The sequence below is a fragment of the Amphiprion ocellaris genome, chromosome 14, assembly GCF_022539595.1.
Source record: "Amphiprion ocellaris isolate individual 3 ecotype Okinawa chromosome 14, ASM2253959v1, whole genome shotgun sequence".
In the NCBI taxonomy this organism is placed as follows: Eukaryota; Metazoa; Chordata; class Actinopteri; family Pomacentridae; genus Amphiprion; species Amphiprion ocellaris.
The window spans coordinates 19,292,355-19,314,504 of NC_072779.1; the positions used below are offsets into that span (position 1 = coordinate 19,292,355).

General features: G+C 39.4%; 1 protein-coding gene across 1 annotated transcript; it reads right to left on the reverse strand.

Annotated features, from left to right (window-relative positions):
- Positions 1-3,631: 3,631 nt before the first annotated feature.
- Positions 3,632-21,313, reverse strand: rps6ka4 (ribosomal protein S6 kinase, polypeptide 4). Its single transcript, XM_023276345.3, has 18 exons — positions 20,318-21,313; positions 18,655-18,726; positions 17,683-17,750; positions 17,391-17,541; positions 17,061-17,176; positions 15,423-15,530; positions 15,187-15,267; positions 13,391-13,494; positions 12,985-13,135; positions 12,734-12,895; positions 12,222-12,347; positions 10,723-10,856; positions 10,479-10,572; positions 9,598-9,768; positions 8,278-8,469; positions 8,025-8,184; positions 7,632-7,795; positions 3,632-6,168 (listed from the first exon to the last, which is right to left on the reverse strand). Exons 1-18 carry the CDS (start codon positions 20,403-20,405, stop codon positions 5,956-5,958), a joined length of 2,355 nt encoding a protein of 784 aa, XP_023132113.1. The 5' UTR covers positions 20,406-21,313; the 3' UTR covers positions 3,632-5,955.
- Between the last annotated feature and the right edge of the window lie 837 nt (positions 21,314-22,150).

Sequence of the window (22,150 nt, forward strand, 5' to 3'; positions counted from 1 at the left end):
CAGAAGTACCATTAATGCAGGGATCACTGCTGTTAAGCAGCTCAGCTGTAGTGAATGCTCAATGGGAACAGAACCAAACGCTTTGAGGGACATTTTGATTGAAATGAAACAGGTAGGATTTAACAGGACTAAAATCACTCCACTGACTTTCATGTTCCTGTCAAACACTACACTCTACAAATTGGGCAGTTTTCTTCCAGTTAAAGATCTCAGCAGTTATGAGGCGGAGGAATTTCAAGGGCATCAAAATCAAGTTGTAAAGGAGGAAAAAATATATAAAAGAACAAAGCTCAACAGTATCCTAACTGCCTTCATATGGTCTGTTTCAGACACTGAAAGAGACAATGGACACCCCACCAGGACAGACGTTTCTGCACCAGTGTTCTGGTTGAGTAGAGCAGGCACATAGCACCTCAGGTTCAGACAGACAAAGAAACAAATTACCTGCCTGTAGAGCTTCAGCTCACACACCACCACAGGTGTTAGTCAATCAGCTGCTGAAGCTGGAAACACGCTAAAAATAAAGGTGAATCAGATCGCTTCACGCAGCAGCCTGTTCAGATCAAATGTCTCATGCAGCAGAGCTCAGATGACCAACATCAGGTCAGATGTCCAAACGCAAGTGAATACCACCAATATACGGCATCCTCTCGGTCTGCTCTCAAAGCCGACATAGATTTTACGCACGAAGCCAGCGGTTACCACAAAGCTGTATGAGAGCTCAGGATTCCAAATACTAACAGTAAATATGAGCTACATAAGACTGTGATGCAGCCCGATTGAGATCAGACACTGAATCACAAAACCAATAAAACACAAAACGCCTGCAGACAACGCTGGAGAAAAGGTTGTAACTGTTGTGTTCGTTTCAAAACAAGGCCTCAGATGCAGACACACACTGCAGCAAAGTAACTTAAAGAAAACTTACAGCAGTGAAGACCGGGGCAGCAAACAAAAAGCTCTATACAGGTGAAAATACAATATAAAAGCGAGGTGTTAGCTTTTACAAGCGTGCCCTCAGCAAGTAAGCCGACCCACGCAGAGGACAAGCCGAAAAAAGGATGTATGCTTCAGAAAACGAGCTCCTGGCAGGTCGTGTTCTTCATCAACTCCGAGCACACAGGAGGAGAAACTGCCTGCCTCTGTCAACTGAACGAGACTTTCATTGTCATCCGAGATTGAAAAACTCATACAGACATAATAAAATTGTGGAATAATATGTGAATGTAGATGGATGAAGCACAGACGTTTTTTAATTTTTAATGAGGAACGCAGTGAATGTAACTTTCATCAAACAGCGAGAATAAATGTGTGGGTTGTAAAGATTGGACCTCACAGGTACCAGCTATTACAGATTCTTCTAAAATTCCTCAACCGCTGCTGCCTTGTTTTCATCCATTGTGCCCACATTGAAGCATCAGCTGGAACCATTAAGTGTTTTATTACAGTTCATGAAATGAAATTAAACATTAAATCAGAGGCTGTATTATGAAGGGTTTCCATTTTTTCTTAATAAAGAAAAATACCTGGAACAAGACTTAAGCATGTGAAAAGCCATCCTGAAATGCTGCTTCACTCTGACGGAAGCAGTTCATTCTTAAGTACAATAAGATTGTCAGCAAAAAGCAAATAGTTTGCAAACAAACCTTTTAAAAGGGGTGGGGTGGGGGGGGGTGGGGGGGGGGTGGGTAGCAGCTTTCAGCCCAAAATGTCCTTTGCACGTTCATAAAGCTTAATGTTTCTATCAATACTTTTGATTAAAAAGATAAAAAAAAAAGTTCTTCCATCAATAGCTATGGCATTGTACTCCAAAACCAGTGCTTTTAGGCATTCCATGTTTTATTTTCTGTCTGTTTTAGTCGCATGATTCACACAGGAGTTAGTACTTGATTGCATAACCATTGTTTTTGATGATTGCAGCCATGCGTCTTGGCTGCTCTACACCAGCTTCTGACATTGTTCTGCTGTCACAGCAACCCATTCCTGTTGCACAAATTCAAACTAATTTGCTTTGTTTCTGGGCTTGTGGTTCTCCATTTGGTGTTTGATGATTTTCCACAGGTTTCCAGTTGGATTTAGATCTGGTGATTGAGCAGGCCAAGACATGGTTCCAATGTTCTGGTTCCCCATCCAGGCTTTAACTGACTTTATCGTGTGGCAAGGGGCATTGTCTTGGAAAATCCAGTCACTGGAGGCAGGAAAGAGTTTTCCAGCTGATGGATGAAGACTGTTTCAAGAGTAGCCCTGTACTGTACATGACCTGGTTCATTCACCCTTCACACAATTGCATTTGCCCTGTTCCACCCACACTGAAACAACCCCAGATGGTCACTGATCCACCTCCATGTTTTACTGTAGGGGCAAGACAGTCTGGTTTGTAGGCTTCTCCAGGCTTCCTCCTAACCAGTAAGTTGGCTAGAGTGGGCATCAACTGAAAACTAGGTTCATCACTGAAGAGAACCTTTGCCCAATCATCAATAGTCCAATCCTTGTGATCCCCAGCACAGAGTAACCAGGCTTTCCTCTGCCTTTCATTGATGAAGGGCTTCTTCCTGCCCTGTGTGACTTCAAACCAGCTTCAGAAGTCACATTTCTCCATAGTATCCACTAATTTTTAAGGTCCCTGGAGGTCTGACCACAATTCCTGACACAGGAACAGATGAGTGACGGTCATCTGGTGGGGTAGAAAGACGTTTCCTGCTATGACCAGCTAGCAATTTGGTAGTAACATGTTCAGCTTGATTTTCTTGGTGTAATGAACGGCTGTCTTGGAGATCTTCCATTTTTTTGCTACCCGTCTCTCACTCATGCCAATTTCCAGCAGTACCAAGATGGCTGCCTTTGTGTCTTTACATAATTCTTTTATTTTAGGCATTATGTGAGAGCTGACAGTTTCTGAGTTGTGTTACGGCTTGAATGTAAGCAGGAAACCACTCTAGGCCTTTGAATGTGCAGTGCTGCTTATGGCATGAAATGAACTCTTATATACCCTTGGAATACAATTAAGCTTAAGCATGTCAAATAGGACATAAAGTATTATGGAATCAGCTGCATTTATTGTCGTGTTCATTGTATTCTTCTGGTAATATACCTTCAGTGGTACCAAGCATTGAAATTAACTAGAAATTGAAGAAAACAAGGATGGTTTAATCATTTTTTCCAGGACTGTATATGCAGTCTGCGCTCAATTTCACTAAAAATGCCTCCGTTTACTGCCAACAGATGTTACAATCAGAAAGAATAAGGGGTTTAATATGTGACATATTAGATTAAAATAATAGATCTTCCGTATGCAAATGGCAACAGCTTCATAATTTAAGAAATTAAATGGTTTTATGTAGACACTTGTATGAACATGACATCAGGAAGTGCTGAATGACGATTTCTAATGTGGTTTTGGCATTGATTAAAGCTCCTGTGATTTTTTTTTATGAGCGTTTACCTCATTCTGTTAGGAAATACATTTATAAAATGGCTATCGTCAAATGGAACGGTTATCAAACTTACTGTATAATTAATTGTGCTTGCATAATCATGATGGATCTCAGTGCAGTGGGTGCTTCTGAGCAATCTGATTACAAGCATTTACAGAACAGCTACAACACGTAAATGAAAAAAAAAAGCACAGCCATTTATTTAAAAGTAATGTTTATTTTGCACCAGCCAAAAACAAAAATCTTGGTGCAAAAAGATAAATTCCCAGTTACGACATCAGTGACAGTGCATTTCAGTAAAATAGTAATGCTCAAAACAAAAGAGAGAAGAGAAAAATATCATCTACAACAACAAAAGAATATCAACACCAATAAAAGCGGTTTCTTAAGTAAAAATATCACAACCAGTTACCTTTTAACAGACAATGGTGGGAAACAACATCAGGAAAATAATACAGTAACTTGCAATAATGCTCCATCTGGTACAGAAATATCAGAACGACCAATCTCCCAGTGCCACTCGAACTCTCAGACAACTGCACACACACACACACACACACACACACACACACACACACACACACACACACACACACACACACACACACACACACACACACACACACACACACACACACACACACACACACACACACACACACACACACACACACACACACACACACACACACACACACACAAACACACACAGGGCTGGTACACAATAAGAGTCAAATTAGGATAATCCCACTACCACAGCATTAAATCAATTACATGTAATAAATATCAATGAAAGCACCTTTAAAGCTGAAATGTGTTTAATTGATCAACTGACTGTGCAACATGTAAAAAAAAAAAAAAAAAGTCCAATAAAAACATTATTACATCAGAAGACTAATACCATATTAAAACAGCCGTCAAATTTGAAATCATTACATACATTTGGTTTTTTTTGTTTGTTTTTTTTTACTCTGAATCATGAATATATACAAACCTCTCACAGGATCATCTCCCAAAAAGTAATGATTAAGTGTCTCATTCTGTAACATATTTTAAATTTCAAAGCCATAAACTGTTTAAAAATGAATAACTTCTGGAAAAAGACAAAAGCTGAGCCCAGGTGAGCTGAGCTTCATCAATATTTCACCGTATCAAATCAGATTGTATTTGTGGGAGCCGCATGTGGCGCTGGTCTGAGCCCAACAGAAGCTATAATACTCTTTAAAAATGCACAAAGTCAAGGCGATGTTCACTCAGATCACCAAGACAGATTTTGCTCCTGTTTATGTGCAAACGTTGAAGCTGCACTTGGGAGCATTAAAAAAACCTTCCAAGTGGGATTCCCATAGTGAGCAAGAAATACCAAAATATAGAAAAAGTTCTTACATTTCATCATCACGACAGAGTAGCATGCTAGACATTTTCAGATCAGCACAACGAGGCGAGAAATATACAGCGAGTATGACAAGAAAACCGCACTCTATGTAATGACTGCTCCTTTGTCTTCATGTGTTTTTACAGGTGCTACTGTTGGACACTTTGTTAGCACTGCGAGCCCCTTCTAATCAAACTCTGCTGATCAAAACAGCCGGAAAATCCAAGATATGATCTCCGTAAAGAGTTCAAGGGGATCTGCAGAGTCGGTAGTGTACTGGAGGTGCAGCTGCAAAGACAGCGCCCCCTGGACTGAAGATCATCAAATGATTAAAACTGCATCCAACAGAGAAGATTTCCACTACAGCTTTATTTATCATATACAATCTCTAAGGTCAAAACCTGTCACAATATTTTTCCCTCTGTGCTCAGTCCTTCCAGCAATTTGTTTTGTGACCATTTGATCATTTACATTCTCTGCAAAATAGTGCAAACAGTGAGATTTTTTGACTCGAAGCGAGTACCAAAAAATCTCAGAGAACTGCTATTGTGACAGAGCAGAGTGCTTCCACGTGACACAGCACTTGTGGCTTTAGCAGGGTTTTTTTTTTTGCTCAATTTTTATATGTGTGGCAACGTTAAAAGTAGCTAAATTCAACAATAAAAGGATTAAGTCTATAAATTACTGGAAGGACTGTTTTATTTGCTCTGTGCAAATTTGTGTCTTCACGACTACTGAATTGACATAGTTACTTCTTTTGCTGTATATATGGCTTCTGCTCATTTATGGCTCCTTTTTCCCTTTTTTTCCTATATAGCCAGGCACTGAATCTTATCTGCAGAGAAAACAGGTAAATGTCTCATGCTTAACTTCTAGTGTGTAATGTCACCAAATTATTGTGAGCAAATACTGAGTAAGTACTAACATTTTCTCAAGGCCACGTCTTCTTTTCTCAATGAAAATACACGTTTGGTTTGTGGCGAATACGAGGAATGAATACGTTTTACTGTTAAACAAGTGGACACTTTACATTAGCCAGTGTTGTATCAGTGTGTTCTTTGGAACTGACCACTGGAGGACATTATGTTGCCAGTAAAAGCACATACCACTTAATTTCCGTGCTGCTCTCCCTGCCTGTCATTTCGGCTAGCTCTCCTTTGGGGTCACAGTTTGCTTTGGCTGTGCTTTGGATGCTGTTGCAGAGGCGGAGGAGGACGTGGAAGAAGAGGAGGAGGAAGAGGATGAACTCCATCGGGTCTCTACGCCTGTGCTTGTCATCTTTAGCTTTCGTCGCTTTGCAAGAGGAGCGTTGTCAACGCTTTTCAGAAAGAAGCCCTCTCTTTTACCACGGTTGAAAGCCTGGTGATAGACAAGATCAAAAAAATAAACAGAGGAAATGACAGGAAGATTAAACAAAGTGACTAGATTTACAGTTAAGTCATACTCGTACCGTTTCTTTTCTTGACATATTTTTTATTTTGAGCAACAGATTTGTGCTGACTGGAAATAATAATAATGACAGGACACCACATCAGAGATCTAAATATAACTATTCATATGTCGCCAAGTCCAAAATAATTCATACTTTTTCTCAGTAATCAATGGCAATACTTTAATTTGCCACCACATTGATCAAACACTTCTTATATTTACCAACAGTTTTTCTGCGTGTCTCTACTGGGATTTTGTTTCACTTCTCTTTGTGATGATCTTCAGCTTTTTGAGGTTGAAGGCTTCCCTGCATCACTCTGTTCTTCAGTTCTTCCACAGAATCTTGACGTGATTCAGGTCTGGACTCTGGCTGTACAGCTTCAAAATGTTGATACTGTTTTCTTTTACCCATTTCTTGACCACTTTGGTTGTATATTTCAGATCTGCGTCTTGTTGGAAGGTCAAGTACTGCAGAAGGCCACGTTTTGTGCAGACTGCCTGATGTTTTCCTCCACTATGCTGTCCTCTTTCCTTGTTATGTAATTTACTTTGACAAGGTTGTCTGGCTGAAAAACACTCTCGAAGTATCACATTCCCACCACCTGACCATGAGATGATATTCTTGGGGTTCAACGCTTCTCCTTTCTTTGACCAAATGAAAACCACATCACTATGTCTTCCATGTCCAAACAACTCCATTTTCATCACATTCCACTACAGACCTGATGACCAAAAGCTTTCTCCTTTGTCCAAATCTGCTGTTGCATAGGCTTGGTGAGCTTTTTGTGTGCCTGTCTTGAAGTCTTTGAGTGTTCCTTTGTCAACGTCCATGAAGACCAGCCTCAACTGAGATGTCGGTATGAGAATTGTTCAGATTCATCTGGATGGTCTTGGTTGTGGTCCTTGGATCCGTTTTGGTCTCTCTCACTACTATTCTTTCCAGTCCAGGGGTCACGCTGGCGTTCTACCAGCCCTTTGAGATTTTTTCCCCTTGTACTTTTTGATTTTGCTTTGCAGTGAGGGCAGCGGCACTGGATACGACTTTATGCCCTAAAAACAGACACACTAAGCTCTTTGGTTCGGTCCATGACTTGCAATTGATTAGCAATCGACGGGATGACTACTGCATCAGCTGTTCTCAATTTATAATGTGTTAGAATGTTCAAGAACACGGTAGAAATTACCAGAAAATGCACCATCTTAAAAATCGGTAACAATTTCAAAGGGCATGAATAATTTTGGACAAGGCATTTTTACTACAAACTAACAAACTTACTGGTCAAATAAAAATTCACTATAAATCATAATTTGCCAGGGGTATGGACAATTTTGGTCTTAACAACAACATCTTTTTGAAAAGTGTTGACAAACTTGTCACACAAAGATATTACCTTGTAGGTAGCATTGACGTAGGTGCGGACAGTTGGCCCACTGGACTCTAGTACATCCGGAGTGCATAAAGGAGTGGTGGACATGGATGCACCGCCCTGCAGCCAGCTGTTCTCTTTCAGATCAGAGAGCTTCAGACGCCTCTCTGGATCCACTGTCAGCAGGCCTTAGATCACAGAGAGACACATTAAGGCAGGCAAAGGGACACAAACAAGCAAGACATGACATATGACAAATAACATTTGTCCGACAGCTACACTGCACTTTTATAAACACAGTGGGAATTCCCTAAACCATCCACCATTCCATTCCCCAATACAGCAGACAGTAACTACAGTGTGCCCCATTTATCAAAATCAAACTGTAAACCACTAAATTCTAACTTTTTCCTGTACCTTTGACAAGCTCTTTGGCATCCTCCGATACGCCCTTCCAGGGCTCCCCGTCCAAAGAGAAATCGCCCTCTTTTATCTTTTGCATGATGTCGGCAGCATATGATGAGGTCATCCCACGCTGCTCGCTCTGAAATGGCACCTGGCCTGACAGCATGGTGTACTGATGAAGACACACACAAAGTCAACACACAGTCATTAGTACCTCAGTTAAACGGACAAACATGGCAGAATCAGCATATTCAAGTTCACTTACCAGGATGACCCCGACACTCCAGAGGTCACAGGCTTTATCGTATCCAGCACTCTCAAAAAGCTCTGGTGCAGCGTACTGCAGTGTGAAGCAGGGAGTCTGCAGGGGGGCGCTGCCTGCAGGGCACAGGCGGGCAAATCCAAAATCTATTACTTTTAGCACAGCGTCCTCCCCCTCATCTGCAAACAGCACGTTCTGTAAGATAAACAAACACCATGATGATCCGCTCCTGTTTTTCTTTACTTTGCATGTTCAGAGCTCAATTAGTTAACACTAATAGCATATGCTATGACTTTTAGTTGTTTTGCCCAGTGCAGCACCTGTGGTGCAAAGGTGGGTGTTCAGACATAGTTTGTGAAAATTAGATTAGAGGCTGGCGCACAAAAGATGTTTCCACATCACTTATTTTAACATGAGCCATCATTTGTTGACTCTGCTGAGAAGTGCAAACTCAGTATTTGTTTGAAATGTGCAGGAATTTTGTAATAATGTAGATAAATAGTCCAAGCAGTAAACACATTTAGACTTGCATGAAAAATAAATATTTATGTGATTGCTCGAGGCATGTAAAAATTAACAGCAGTGTTATTTCTGCATAGAGCAATATTTGTCACCCCAAATAGGAAAATCACCAGCACTAAAATGATATTTATTGAGCATAAAAATATTTTGTTAATTAGGTTTTCATTTACTCAAGCATAATAGATATTTTAGTTTATAAAACTGTCAAAAATAACAGGAAATGTATAGGTTTCTGTCAAATAAGGCAACAGACATACTGCCTTTACTATACAGACCAATCATGCTCACTGTCATGTATAGTCATTCCCAAAAGGCCCATTATGAGCCAAGGACAACCCTGCATGGGTGAGTCTTACCACTATCTGTCATCCACAGCTGCTATACACTATATATAAGTCTTCTCCTTCCTTTAATTTAATCCCACAGCCATCTGAAGATGGCAGGCAAGATGCGTGACAAACCTGCAGCCTATATTTTGAAAAGTGCCGCAGCATTGTTGACTACTGTGTTTACCTTGATTACATCATGTGTAAACAATGCTGCAAACCCAATAATTTTACACTGTGACTTCGTTTAGATAATTTCCCTGACTAATGCTGCATTTCCAATAAATGAAATCTTTAAATCTCAATATAATGCGATTCAGCAGCAATGTAGGTGGAATAACTTTGGACTGGTATATTCATATAACTCAGATCATATAAACAATACTGTGCACTGCATTGTGTGTCACTGGCATAGTACTTTTTACATGGCAGATTCAGTATATTGTCAGGAACGAGTCAAGTCATCAAATCCCACCTCTGGTTTGAGATCTCTGTGCACAACTCCAGCCTCGTGCATGAAACTGACAGCAGAGACCAGGCTCTGCAACAGCTGACTGGCCTCTGCCTCGCCAAACAGTTTCTTCCTCTTGATCCTTTCCAGCAACTCTCCACCTCGCAGAAGCTCCATCACTAAATATGTGTGGTACTAACAGAGAAAGACATATGCAAAAGATAGCTTTAGGTAATGACTTGATGTAGCACAGATTCTGTGCTTTAAAACTGGGGTAAGCAGTATTTCATGGTTTCATCAAGCAAAAATACTACAATATTTTAGCATTTTGTAATCCAGTGGTGTGAATGTAAACTAGAATTTTGCACCTAATATTGTCCGTTTTCAGGGTTAAAAAATGTAGGCAATGACTGGAGATCTTGGCCAATCAGAGTTTTTTTGAGAGAGAGGCATTGTTCTTATTGGCTGTTTGAGAAATGACAGTGGTGTGTGTGCATGTCCTTTCAAATGGTGGAAAGCCTGTATCAATGGTGTAAAATCCTGCAGGAAAAGTTGCTCTTCAGGCATTGGCAAAAACTGCTTACACTTCAAAGCAACCCCCCAAAAAACAGGACGATGACATAACAAAATGTGTCTGCAATAAAACTATACTACTATCCATGAAACCTACTAGGACTAAAGTTACAGTATTTAATTATAACATTTTGAGTTGTCATTCATGTAGAGGACAGGCTTGTGTTGCATGTGTGTATGAAGCATATAAAACATGGTATGTTGTGCATTTTTAGGACTTCTGCTTACCACAGCTTTAAAGTACACAGTGTGTATATAGTATTTCTTGTGTAAATGTTGTCAGTAATTGTACAAGTCATCCCAATGTGGATCCTATTTCCACTCCATTGTACCTGATCAGTGTAGACGTCATGCAGCTTGACAATGTTGGGGTGAGCCTCACATTGCCTCAAGGCAGCGATCTCCCTCTGAGTGTTTGCCTCCATTCTAACACAGTCAAAATAAACAGCGTTACCAAGGACACTCCATGACTTAAACCATCAGATGGTACAGTGATAACGGTAAAGCACAGTCAAGCACACAGACACAAAGCTACTGAAAGAGCAGCGTAGTAAGCAGCATCACATCTCCACTCACCTACGGCTGACGATCTTGACGGCATACTCGTGGCCAGTTTGCTTGTGTCTGCATTTTCTGCACACAGAGAAACTACCCTCACCCAGGGGTGGCCCATGAAGACACAGCTCGTAGTGCTGAAAAAACTGGGATTCCTAAACGAAGAAGAAACACATCAGCATTGAGCTGTTAGTGGAGATGTGATGGTTTAGATACTTTCAGGCAACAGGACATGGCTTACAGCAAGTGACAAGGATATGACTTTGGCGTCCGCTGATCAATATGTGATAGAAAATGCATTTATTTACTTGTGTACTTAACGGTGGCACTTATGTGCATCTACTCTTGTACTGTACCTCAAAACAGTTTTAAGTTACTTGAATTATGAAAGTATTTCTGTCACATAACTTTATTTTTCCACTTCACTACATTTTAAGAGGAAATCTGTACTTTTTATATACATTTATTTAAACAGATATGAGGACAACTTTGCAAATTAAAATACTTTGTGTTTTTAATTACTCAGTCATGTCAATCCTCTAGTCAGGTATTAACATGATGGAAGTTCAGCTGCCCTAACAGATAAAAGAAAACGAACTAAAGGGTGAAGTAAATGACAGTCAAGCACAGTTTGTACATGCCCACACTCTTTTCTGTGGCTGTCCATAAATTTTAAGATGCTACACACAAAATGTATAATCACTAGACAGAATATGATGCATTCTTGTAGATCAAACTATGATACAACTAAACAGCTAGTGAGAATTTTGCACAGTTTAGACCAGCTACAATAAAATGTGGCTTTTACTTTGATATATTAGTAGCAACAAAATAGTTTCTATAAATATGTAATAATGATGAAGTGATGAGGTTCACTCTGCGTACATACTACTTATATTTTTTGATACTTTGAGTACTGCTTAGTTTTAGTTAATATTTTGAATGTGGGACTGTAATAAATGCGTGTGACCTGAGTAGGGCTTGTTACGAAGCAACATGTTTGGATTTATATTTTATATATGGATAGATACTACATTTACATATCAGCATCTAAATTTTATTGTCTATCATTGTAATCACAATGTGGGAGTTTTTAAATTATGAGCTACAATGCATAGTTTTTTTGTTTAATTTATCTAATATGACAATCACCAGATCTAATTTCTGTGATCTCTGTATTCTGTAATGTTTTAAAAGGCCAGCTAAAAATATAGCTGTAGATCCACCTTGACTGTCTTTTACATGCAGGTGATAAACATCAACTAAACAAATTGCCTTAAAATTTTCCATTCTGAAACATATGCTAAAGTGCTGTATAATGGGATCAGAACACAGTGAAGTCAATACATCCTGTAAGATAAGGCATGCCCACTTTGATTAATACGCTAGCTTCTCTTGCTCGCTTCCTTCCTGTCTGTTGGCAGCAGCACTGTCTCTCTAACATAAAGCAACGACAACAATCCATGTCCAAATCATTTCAAACCTTTAACAACAACAGGTTCCTAAGCCCAGTTCCATACCTGTAACATTGCGCTGCGTTGGACAGAAGCAGAAGCCGGTCGTTCAGCACCAATCTGGGATTCTACAAAGTCTCCCATCACTGCGTTCTTATTGAACAGTATGGAGGGAGCAACAAAGGAGTAGCCCTAAAACAGAGATGTTGGTTGTAATGAAGAGGTGGTACACTGAGTGAGAAAGAAAAGAGAGCCAACCTACAGAAATCACAGATGTATGAAAAGACATCAATAGGCATGAAGACATCTTACTGAGTGAGTGTTACTAAAATAACAATGTTAATATTAATTATTAATTAAGTTTGAATCTATTTTATTTTCTGATTCTTTTGTTCAGACATTAGGTAATGTCTGAACAAAAGAATCAGAAACTAAAGTATCAACAAGAAGACATGATGAACATTTTTGAACTAAGTTTGAATCTACTTTCTCAGGATGTTAAGATTCTCAGAAGGTTATTTCAAGTTTTTTTTTGGAAACAACTTTTAGCTAGGATTCGGTGTAAGACGACGACTGACCTGGAAAAGGCGGTCTGTGCTTGGGGGCGTGCTCGCTGGAGAATAAACAGGATCCATCCCAGTGAATTCCTCAGCAAAGTTCCCCACATCAAGTTCACTCTTCAGCTCTGGCTTGAACGGACTTGACACCTTCTTCTGTGCAAGGTCAGCCCAGTTCAGCCCCTGTGAGGACAAAAACGGCAAATGGAAAGAGTTACAGACCAATGAAAAGATGGGTGGAGAGATATGTGAGTGACTGACAGGTGACAGACCTTAAAGAAATGATGTGCTTTGATGTCTTCAGCCCCTCGTGGTCCAGAGCCCAGCCTCTTGTGAGGGTCCTTCACCAACAACTTCTTCAGCAGGTCCTGAGCAGTGGACCCAATCATAGAGGGGAATGGTGGATCACAGCGCAAAATACGTCTGAGGAAAGGGAGTGAAGAGAAGGTCATTTGAATGACATAATACCCCATAAAATAGACGGTTTGACAAAATTCAAAGCCTGCCTCAAGAATTTTAGTGTTTAAATATGCATTTGGAGCTTGTTCCAAATAGATCACTGAGCGAAAACTAAGTACTAACTGAGACGATAATAGAGATTTTAATGACTACAGAATGTGTCAGGTTGAGTCAAAATTTGAATTTACAATTTATGGAGATGGAGTCAGCAGTACTCACTTTGACACATCACTCTGGGAGTTCCTCTCTCCCTCCAAGGTAAAAGGAGATGCTCCCGTCAGCAGCTCAAACATCAGGATTCCAAGGCTCCACCAATCTACTGACTGAAGCAGAGTGCAGGTGGAGAAGCATTATACAGAGGAAAAACAATAAAATATGACAAGGAAATGCACCCACTGTGTATTTATTTAGTGGAACCTGGATTGGCTGCCATCATACCACCTGCCTTTCACGACCAAAAATATGCTACTATTCTAAAAACAAAACAATGTCTGTGTGAAGGGATGTCAGAGATTTGTTTCTAAACACATTATACATGGCAGAAAGCGATTATTGAAAAATGTGAAAAGACTAAGTCATGTACTGCATTATAGAGTGAGACCATTAAACTGTTTTTCAATATTTCTGGATTAAGGATTCTTTGGGTGGGTCAGAAATCGTGGCAAGGTGTCACACTGCAGACATACTAAGAAGGACGCCTGCCCCAAAACTCTAACTTGTTAAAAATGATACTGCATTAACGTCAGAGGTTCTCCTGTTCCTTAGAATTTACTACACCTACTACAGCCTGTAGTTTGTCAGCTTGGTGTGCACTTATCCTGCTCTATCTTCACTGAATGCCAGAATTATAAGAATCTTATTTAAATTTTCTAAGAACGATTAGATGAAAAAGAGGTAGATTGATTGTCAAAGGAGCCACATTGATGGAGAGCTGAGACTCACCACCAACACCTGCCTCTGCAGTGACACCGGGAAGTTTTACAAAATTTGATTGGAGTAACAGACTGGTGTTACTGGTGAATGGGACCAATATCCCTCCCCTGCCTTCATTCTTCCAACCCGCCAACATCTGGTGCCACCATAGTCCATACATGAGCACCAATGAGTCTAAATTTCCATGTGTGTTTAATTTATTATATGAGGGGACTTAGTCCAAGTGGCAAAATGTCAAAAAATTTGTGATTTAACATCTAAACTATTTGGCTGGCTTAAAACAAACTTAGGTCAGTTTGCTCAGTTAGTGTGGTTATTTTGGGCTGCTCTGAAAGCTGTCAACCACCAGCTTCAGCATTTCAGAGGAGACGATAATGCCATTTTTTCACGATTCTGAAACTTGTTATGTGTAATACTTTGTGATTTTTTTTTTAATTGTTCAAATTTTACTGAATGGTTAATATGACATTTTCCGTGGTGTGACAAACACACGCACTTTTCTGAACTGTTTTGGACAGACTGTATTCTTATCTTTGATGCATCTGAGCTATAAAAACACATACAGTCTCCAACAACTGTGATTGGTCGCTTGATAGTAATATGTTGTTTTTGATTTGATAAAGCCTCTGTGAAAAAAATGTGCTATCTGCAATGGGCTGTAATCATTTCTGCCTTGGTCATTATGTAAACACAACAGTCAGTATTCTGCCAATGCTGCCACAAGTCATTTTCTTGTTTTTATAGCTCTGCTAATCCATGTATGGAATTTGTCAGTTCTGATGTCTTTCCTCATTTTGGTGTTGCCTTATTTTGATAAAAATAACTTTTTTCATCTATTACTTCCAACAGGAACAGCCCATTTAAGCTGCTACTGTTAAAATGTACAAAGAAATTCACTGCAGACGCATAGCAACATCACTGCAAAGTAGTGTTTCGGCAGTGTAATTGCAAAGCAAAACAGACACAATAGCATAGCTGCATAAATGCTCACAACAGCATAGGTCACTTTTGCATGTTACAGCACAGCCTCTGCATAGATACAATGCAGGAGTATAAATAAAGCTTTAATGTCCTCTATTTACCTTGCCGTGCCCTGTCTTCCCCCTGATAATTTCAGGAGCCATGTACTCAATGGTGCCACAGAAAGAGTAGGTCCTCTCCTTCTGCAATGACAAGAAATAAAACACATATTCAAAAAAGTAAAAAGAAATCTCACCACAAAAAAATATTGTTCCGAGAGTCCAAACATTTTAACATTCCACATATTGTTACTGTCCACATGAACACACATTCCTACTGTTAGATTGCATTTACAAACCTCTTCTTCCAGAAATTCTTTGCTGAGCCCAAAATCTGTCAATACCACATGGCCTTCACTGTCTAGAAGAATGTTTTCCAATTTGATGTCTCGGTACACAATCCCCAGCTGCACAAAAACACAGTGAAAACCACATTCATGTTAGGTGCAGTAATTTGTGAACAGAGATATCATGCAGTAGACACAGAAGAAGATATTAAAAATTGTTACCAGCAAAGAAGTTATTACATAAAACCACAAACTGAGCTATAATGATCTACTGAATGCTTTCAGTAATTACAGCATTTTCAATCCCATTCAGGTTCTGATTTTCTCAGGTTCTAAAGCCAAAATTTGCCAAACTAAAGAACTGCCTAGACAACAGCACAAACTGAAGCACATCCAGTAATTGCATCGGTACCTCAGGAAATGATAATACTTGTCACTCAAAGTGCTATTGCTTAGATGGTTATATCTGACGCTGTCCAAAAAAGAAAAAACTTGTAAAAGTCATCATTAAAGTGTGACTAGAAACGTTAACACAAGCTGCAAAAATCTACTATTCTATAATAATTTATTTAAATGCCGCACTGTGTACCGTAATATAGTATACCCACTAAAGGTCATATCTTTGTAAGAAAATGCTGACTGATGCTAATGAATAAAATCCTCAGCAAAGCATTCATAATGTTTTCAAAACAAATCAATTTTTTTTAAAAATCTACTCTCTTTTTATTTCGTGGTTTGTACACAAGCTGCAGGAACACTTAAGGCTCATTTAATGTCACTGCTGCTTTGTTTAGAAACAAATGTACAGCTACACTAGTTGTGAAATGTTATTAGGCAACCACTTCTGTGAGCTAGAGAGTATTGCACAAAATGAAATACGAGAATTAGAGAGGACTTTGTGTCCAGCACGATATGATCCAGTTAACTATCTGGTGAATAAAGTCAAACACTTAGCAGTTTAAATGCCTATTTGTTTAAATAGGAAGTGGTAGTGAATAAACTAAAGGTAAAAGATCACCAAACAAGAAAAGCACTTAGAGAGCGCAGTACGCTGACAGAGGTGCTCAGTCATATCATTTCCAACAGGTAAGTCCCGCTAAGTCCGCAGTGGTCGATTTATAGCAGGATCGCAATCATGTGATCGTCAGCAGACTGCTAACGTAGCGTTCACTTGTTGTCATAGTTACAGTGACGCCGTGCCGCTATGTCGCAATGATAAAGAAATCTTTAACAAATCCATGGATCCAGACTATAAGCTGCATCACTGCCAAAATCTAATCACTTGTTCCTTGTGTTGTTTCTGACCTTCCCTGAAAATTTCATCCAAATCCGTCAGTCCGTTTTTGAGTAATGTCGTGCACAGATAAACAGGCAGACTAACATAAGCTGATCGTCACATAACTCTGTTGCGTTCCTTGGCGGAGTAATAATGTTGGATGGCCAGAAACAAGACTCCAATGAGATGATAATGTTGCCCTGTGTCTGCTCAGTTTGAGTAAATAAGCATGTGCTCACCAAAATGAAAGCTCATAATAATGTCATATATCCGTCTGGTGTATCTGGTAGAGATTGTCATTCTTCAGCTACCTAGTATCAAAGAAACTGATAAATCTTGCCTTTACTTTTGAAGTTGGAAAGAGCAATACTCACCTTGTGCAAGTGCTCTAGAGCCAGAATTATTTCTCCGATATAAATCCGCACCGCCTCCTCAGAAAAGTGATCCCGCTGGTACAAATGAGTGAACATCTCCCCGCCGCTCACATAGTCTGTACTCACACACAGACAGACAGGGAACTTCAATAGACATCATACAAAATGCACACAAAACACACATCGTGCAAAAACTGTCAACGATTCTGCAATTTCATTTAGCAGATGCTTTACACATACAGTATAAGGAAGACACATAAAGAAACTTCTATTCAGAATTTCCAGACTGAAGAGACAAGGGTTCTCCATATTTAGTGTTCAACCACTCACCCAGGATGAGATGTAGTTTGCTCTGAGTCTGAAAGGCATAGTGAAGCGTGACCAGGAAGGGAGACTGGCGGATGTGCTCCAGCACCTGCCTCTCAGTGCGAGTATGTTCTGTTGTCTTTGCCTTCTGAACAATAGCGGCTTTCTTTAACACCTAAATTAGACATCAAGAAGTTACATTTTGACTAACTGTGATTTTCCATCAGTATCTTAAGTCCTCAGATCTAGAAATTGCAATTACAGTTTATTGCAACTTGAGATCACATTAACTGAATCTTGAGACTAATAATCTTACCTTCATAGCATATAGCTGGCCCGCATCATGGCCGCTGTTCTTCCGGACCAAGAACACTTTTCCATAAGCTAGACAAAGACAAACAAATATTTCCTTGAGTCTTTCAAATTACTGCTGGTACTAAACAATCAAGTACAACAAACAAAGAAACACCCCATTAAACTGTGCTTTAATTAGCTGTGAGGCCATTTCAAAACATGAGCTCAGGATGAACAGGTGCAAAAATTATTCAAATCTTTGGAACTGAGATAAACACATGCAAAAGCATTCCTGCACACTAAATTTAATCAGGTGTTGTTTCTTCGATGGAATCAGCCTCTAAGGTCTCCCGCAGGTATTCACTACGGATGAGATCTAATAACAGCATATGGTCTACCTAGTAAACATTCAGATACTTCTCATGCCTTCTTGATAACGTGGAACTCCCAAGTCAGGACATGAATAACAAGAAATATTTTACTTCTGCGTCCTCTGGAGTACTTTTACTTACAGGGTATGAATATCAATTATAAACACTTTACCCCTCAGGATATTTATCCAAGCCTTGTTGTGACTTTTTTTTCTCTTCCCCAAAATGCAATTTAAATAAAAGGATCACCATTTTTTTTGGCATAGTTTAAGAAATTGAATTTTTTTCGCAAGTTTAATTCCATTTGACAATGACTGACACAGAGCTCTTCACAGTCTACATGTGCAAATAGTAACTGCTGTGAGGAGACTGTGTGACACTGAGCTAACAATAGCAGTGTTATGCGTGACCACGGCTAAGTGCACATCTGCCTTTTCCAGGATGCATTCCAAGCATGACAGCAGCACAGGGTGTCAAGTATTGCTGTGCAAAAGGACTGTTTCGATGGGGCCAAAGTTAAATCAGGTATGGATTCTGATTTATAAAGGCGCAGTTAAGCAATTTGTTTATTGCACCTCATATGTTTGTATTTCATATATTTTATGCCTTCTGTGGCCACTTACCTCCAGTGCCCAAGACTTTGAGCAGTTCAAAGTTCTCCATGCCAACCCTTTCGGTGTGACCTGTGAGATTAGCTAGTGGCAGAAAGAAAAGAAAAAAGAAAAAATAACAAGAATACAAAGATCAGTTTCCATACGCGGCAAACACATTTTTGTTTGAGAGGTTCAAATGAGCACATTTAAAAAATATATCAGCATTTGATTTATAATATCTCCTATCTATAGAGAACACATTCAAACTGAAGTAATAATAACAACTTGAGGGCTTTTTAACAAGCATACTAAATGCAAAAGGTATACAGCAAAACATAAAATGTCTCTGTTGCTTTATTAAAACTTATAAGAAAGCTGCCTTCCGCCCTGCTCTCTGTAGATTAGAAGGCTGTTGAACTTGTGTTGTTATCTGCAACCCAATCAGTGGCGCAGTAAGTACCATAATTCATTCCTGCTGAGACAGCTGATGAAAACATGCAGTGACACCACTGATTATGATACGGCCAGATGTGGAACTACCCTGAAATGATCAGCTCATCGAGGCTGCAGTTCCCCGCTCTACATGATGTTATCTGTGTGGACTTTCTTTGTGAATATACACTGCAAATTCAATTCTAGGATACACACAGTATTTGTAAATAACTTAGCTAACTTAAGTCAACAATCAAGTCAACATCATGTTTTTGTCAAGAGTGCACACTAATTGATCCAAATTATTAAACAACACACACAGTAGAAGTACAATCATACTGTACTGTTCTGCAAAAGTGAATATGCATCTCAACTTAGTTATTGCAAATTACTGTTAATATATTTATTTAATCAGTTAATTCATTTGAGATGCCAAACAAATCTCACTTCAAGATTAGTACATTCACAACAATAAAACAATAAAATGTGCAAATCCATTTGGCCCTACAATTTGAGATAACATCCCTTTCTGAAGATGGTGTACAAATCTAGTTTTCACAATGTCCCCAGGTTTGACAGAGACTCTGAAAGCTTGGCACATGGCTGTGATATGAGCTTGTCAAAAAAAATAAATGAGCTTAATTTATAGTGAAGACCATAAAACAAAGACAGCAAGTCCAAAAGTTACACACCCTGAATGACAAATATATATATAAACACCTGTATGATAGAGTACAACTAGAAAAACGAACCATCTATACATAACTTTTATTCGGAGTACTAATTTGACTGAGGATTCAATTCAGTGACTCATTTGATGATTGCATTATATTAAATGTCTTGCTTTGTCCTTAAAATATTGTTTATTGTCTTAGAAGAGTAAAGAAACCAGGAAATATTCACATTTAATACGCTACAATTTGGACCCCACCACCACCACCAATGCATCCACTAATTGTTGCAGCTGTAATACACACGTGTGTGCTTTTACCTACGAATCAAACAAGTTTTAACATTGTAGGATAGTCTACAAAATAATGCATTTAAATGCAATATTACCACGAACTCTTGCTTAAAACAATACGAGGTGATTTTAGCTGTGCACAATTACATCAACACCTCTGACAAAAATCAACAACAAAATGATATATTTCACAAGTGTTGTATTATTTAAATGGAGATATGAATCCCAGAATACTGACGCTACTTTCCTCTCTACACAGTGTATATAACGTGATTACAAACAATACGTCTGACTTACCGTTGGTGATTTGATGCTTGACAGTACAGGCCTTTTCATTTGTTTTTCCATCGGAGTCATCACTACTATCAGATGTGTCCCCAGACATAACTTAAAGGAAAGTAGACTATAGCCTACACAGACCGTTTACAATGAACAACGCTGCCAAATGTTTTACTATTTACCGAACGTTACGCTACACGCTCAGCAGTTTAACAAAATCTATTGCAGCTGCATTATAAACAACATAAGGATTATCGAGATGATCGGACAGCTGTGTTTTCGAGACAATGCTGCTGCCCTAATCCCCATGACTTTGACATCCCGGCGTTTCGCATTATTTATCTCATATGATTGGCCGAATCAATCGGAAAACTTAAGACGTGTAGCTGTTCAGATTCCCCTTGCTTGGAATCTGTTGCCTACTTTATTTCACTATCATCTACGTGAAAGATCATGAGAACTACTTTAAATCACTCCGAGTAACTGTGTATGTCTTAGTTGCAGTTTAAGTGGCTAACATTAGCATTAGCTGCAGTAATCATTATTCATAAGTTAGCTGACGTTACTTGGGAATAACGTTAACCCTACTTTCACACAATCGACTGAGCAAAACAAAACCTTTCAAGTCAGTGTGTAAACTGCGACGCTAGTCAGATAGCATAACAGCTACAATAACAAGACAGTTTACCTAGCTAGCTGGTATGGCAGTAGTAATTTGGCAAAGTAGCGTTAGCAGCTAGCTAGCGAACTGCTGTCCGTCAAAGTTTGAACGTTAGCTAACCGCTGGTGTTTAGTTAGCTGTGTTAACTGGCCTCTTCAGACACCAGTTACCACACGACGTTGGAACAGGCCAGTCTGTGTAGTTCCTTGTCTTCTTTTTCTCCGTTAGAAGCATAGAATGATTCGGCCATTATTAAAATATTTACATCTTACTTTATATTTTTAGTCAGCGGCAGCAAACTGCTAAATGCTAACACTAGGATGCTTTCGACACAACCTGGGCGACGGTCAGTCACGTGACGCCCAGTCGTGTGGGCGGAGCATCACGCCTTGAAACCTCAAAAGACCTCAGAGTGGATCCAGCTGCAGTGATGCTGCTGTAGTTTTCCTCCGTACACGACATAAATGGTAAATAAATAGACAATAGACAAAAGACATGCAGCTCCTAAATAATACATTCACATCAATACATATATGCAATACATCCATGGCTCAGGGTGGCATGTAGCTTTGTGGGTACCAAGAGTCTTTGTTACCAAACGTAGCTTTTTAATAACATGGGTACTATCTAATCTAATCGAGCATTTAGATTTTTTCTTGTTTTTAAATTTTACACACTTTGACACAAGGAGTCCATTCAGTTTTGATATGTCTAGTGTTCAGAGAAGGATACTTACCCATATATAATCGTAGGAGTTTCAGTAGTAATCAGCTAGACCTCTTACAGGTTCTTGAAAATGTTTCACCTTCATCCAAGAGGCTTCTTCATTTCCAACTGACTCAAGGGTAGCTGCAGAATTTATAGTAACTCCAGCTCACATGGCTAGAGGTCCATTAACGGCGCAGGTCTCACATGCCTCAAGGTGTGAATTGTTGTGAAACCAGGTGGGTCCACCACTAACAAGATCAATCATGGTGATGGAGCTGCCAGGTTACACATCAAAGATGTCTATGATGGCCTTTCTGGAGAATGATCTAATCACTGCGTTATAGGTATTTGATGAGTGGTGTCACACTGTTTAGCCTCTCCTATGTAGAAGTCTGTGCTGCTTTGGACTGCATTTACAACTCTGCTCTGCTTGTGTGTCGGTGTTTTATATTTGGGTGAACCAGTCTTTGTCTTAGTGTTGC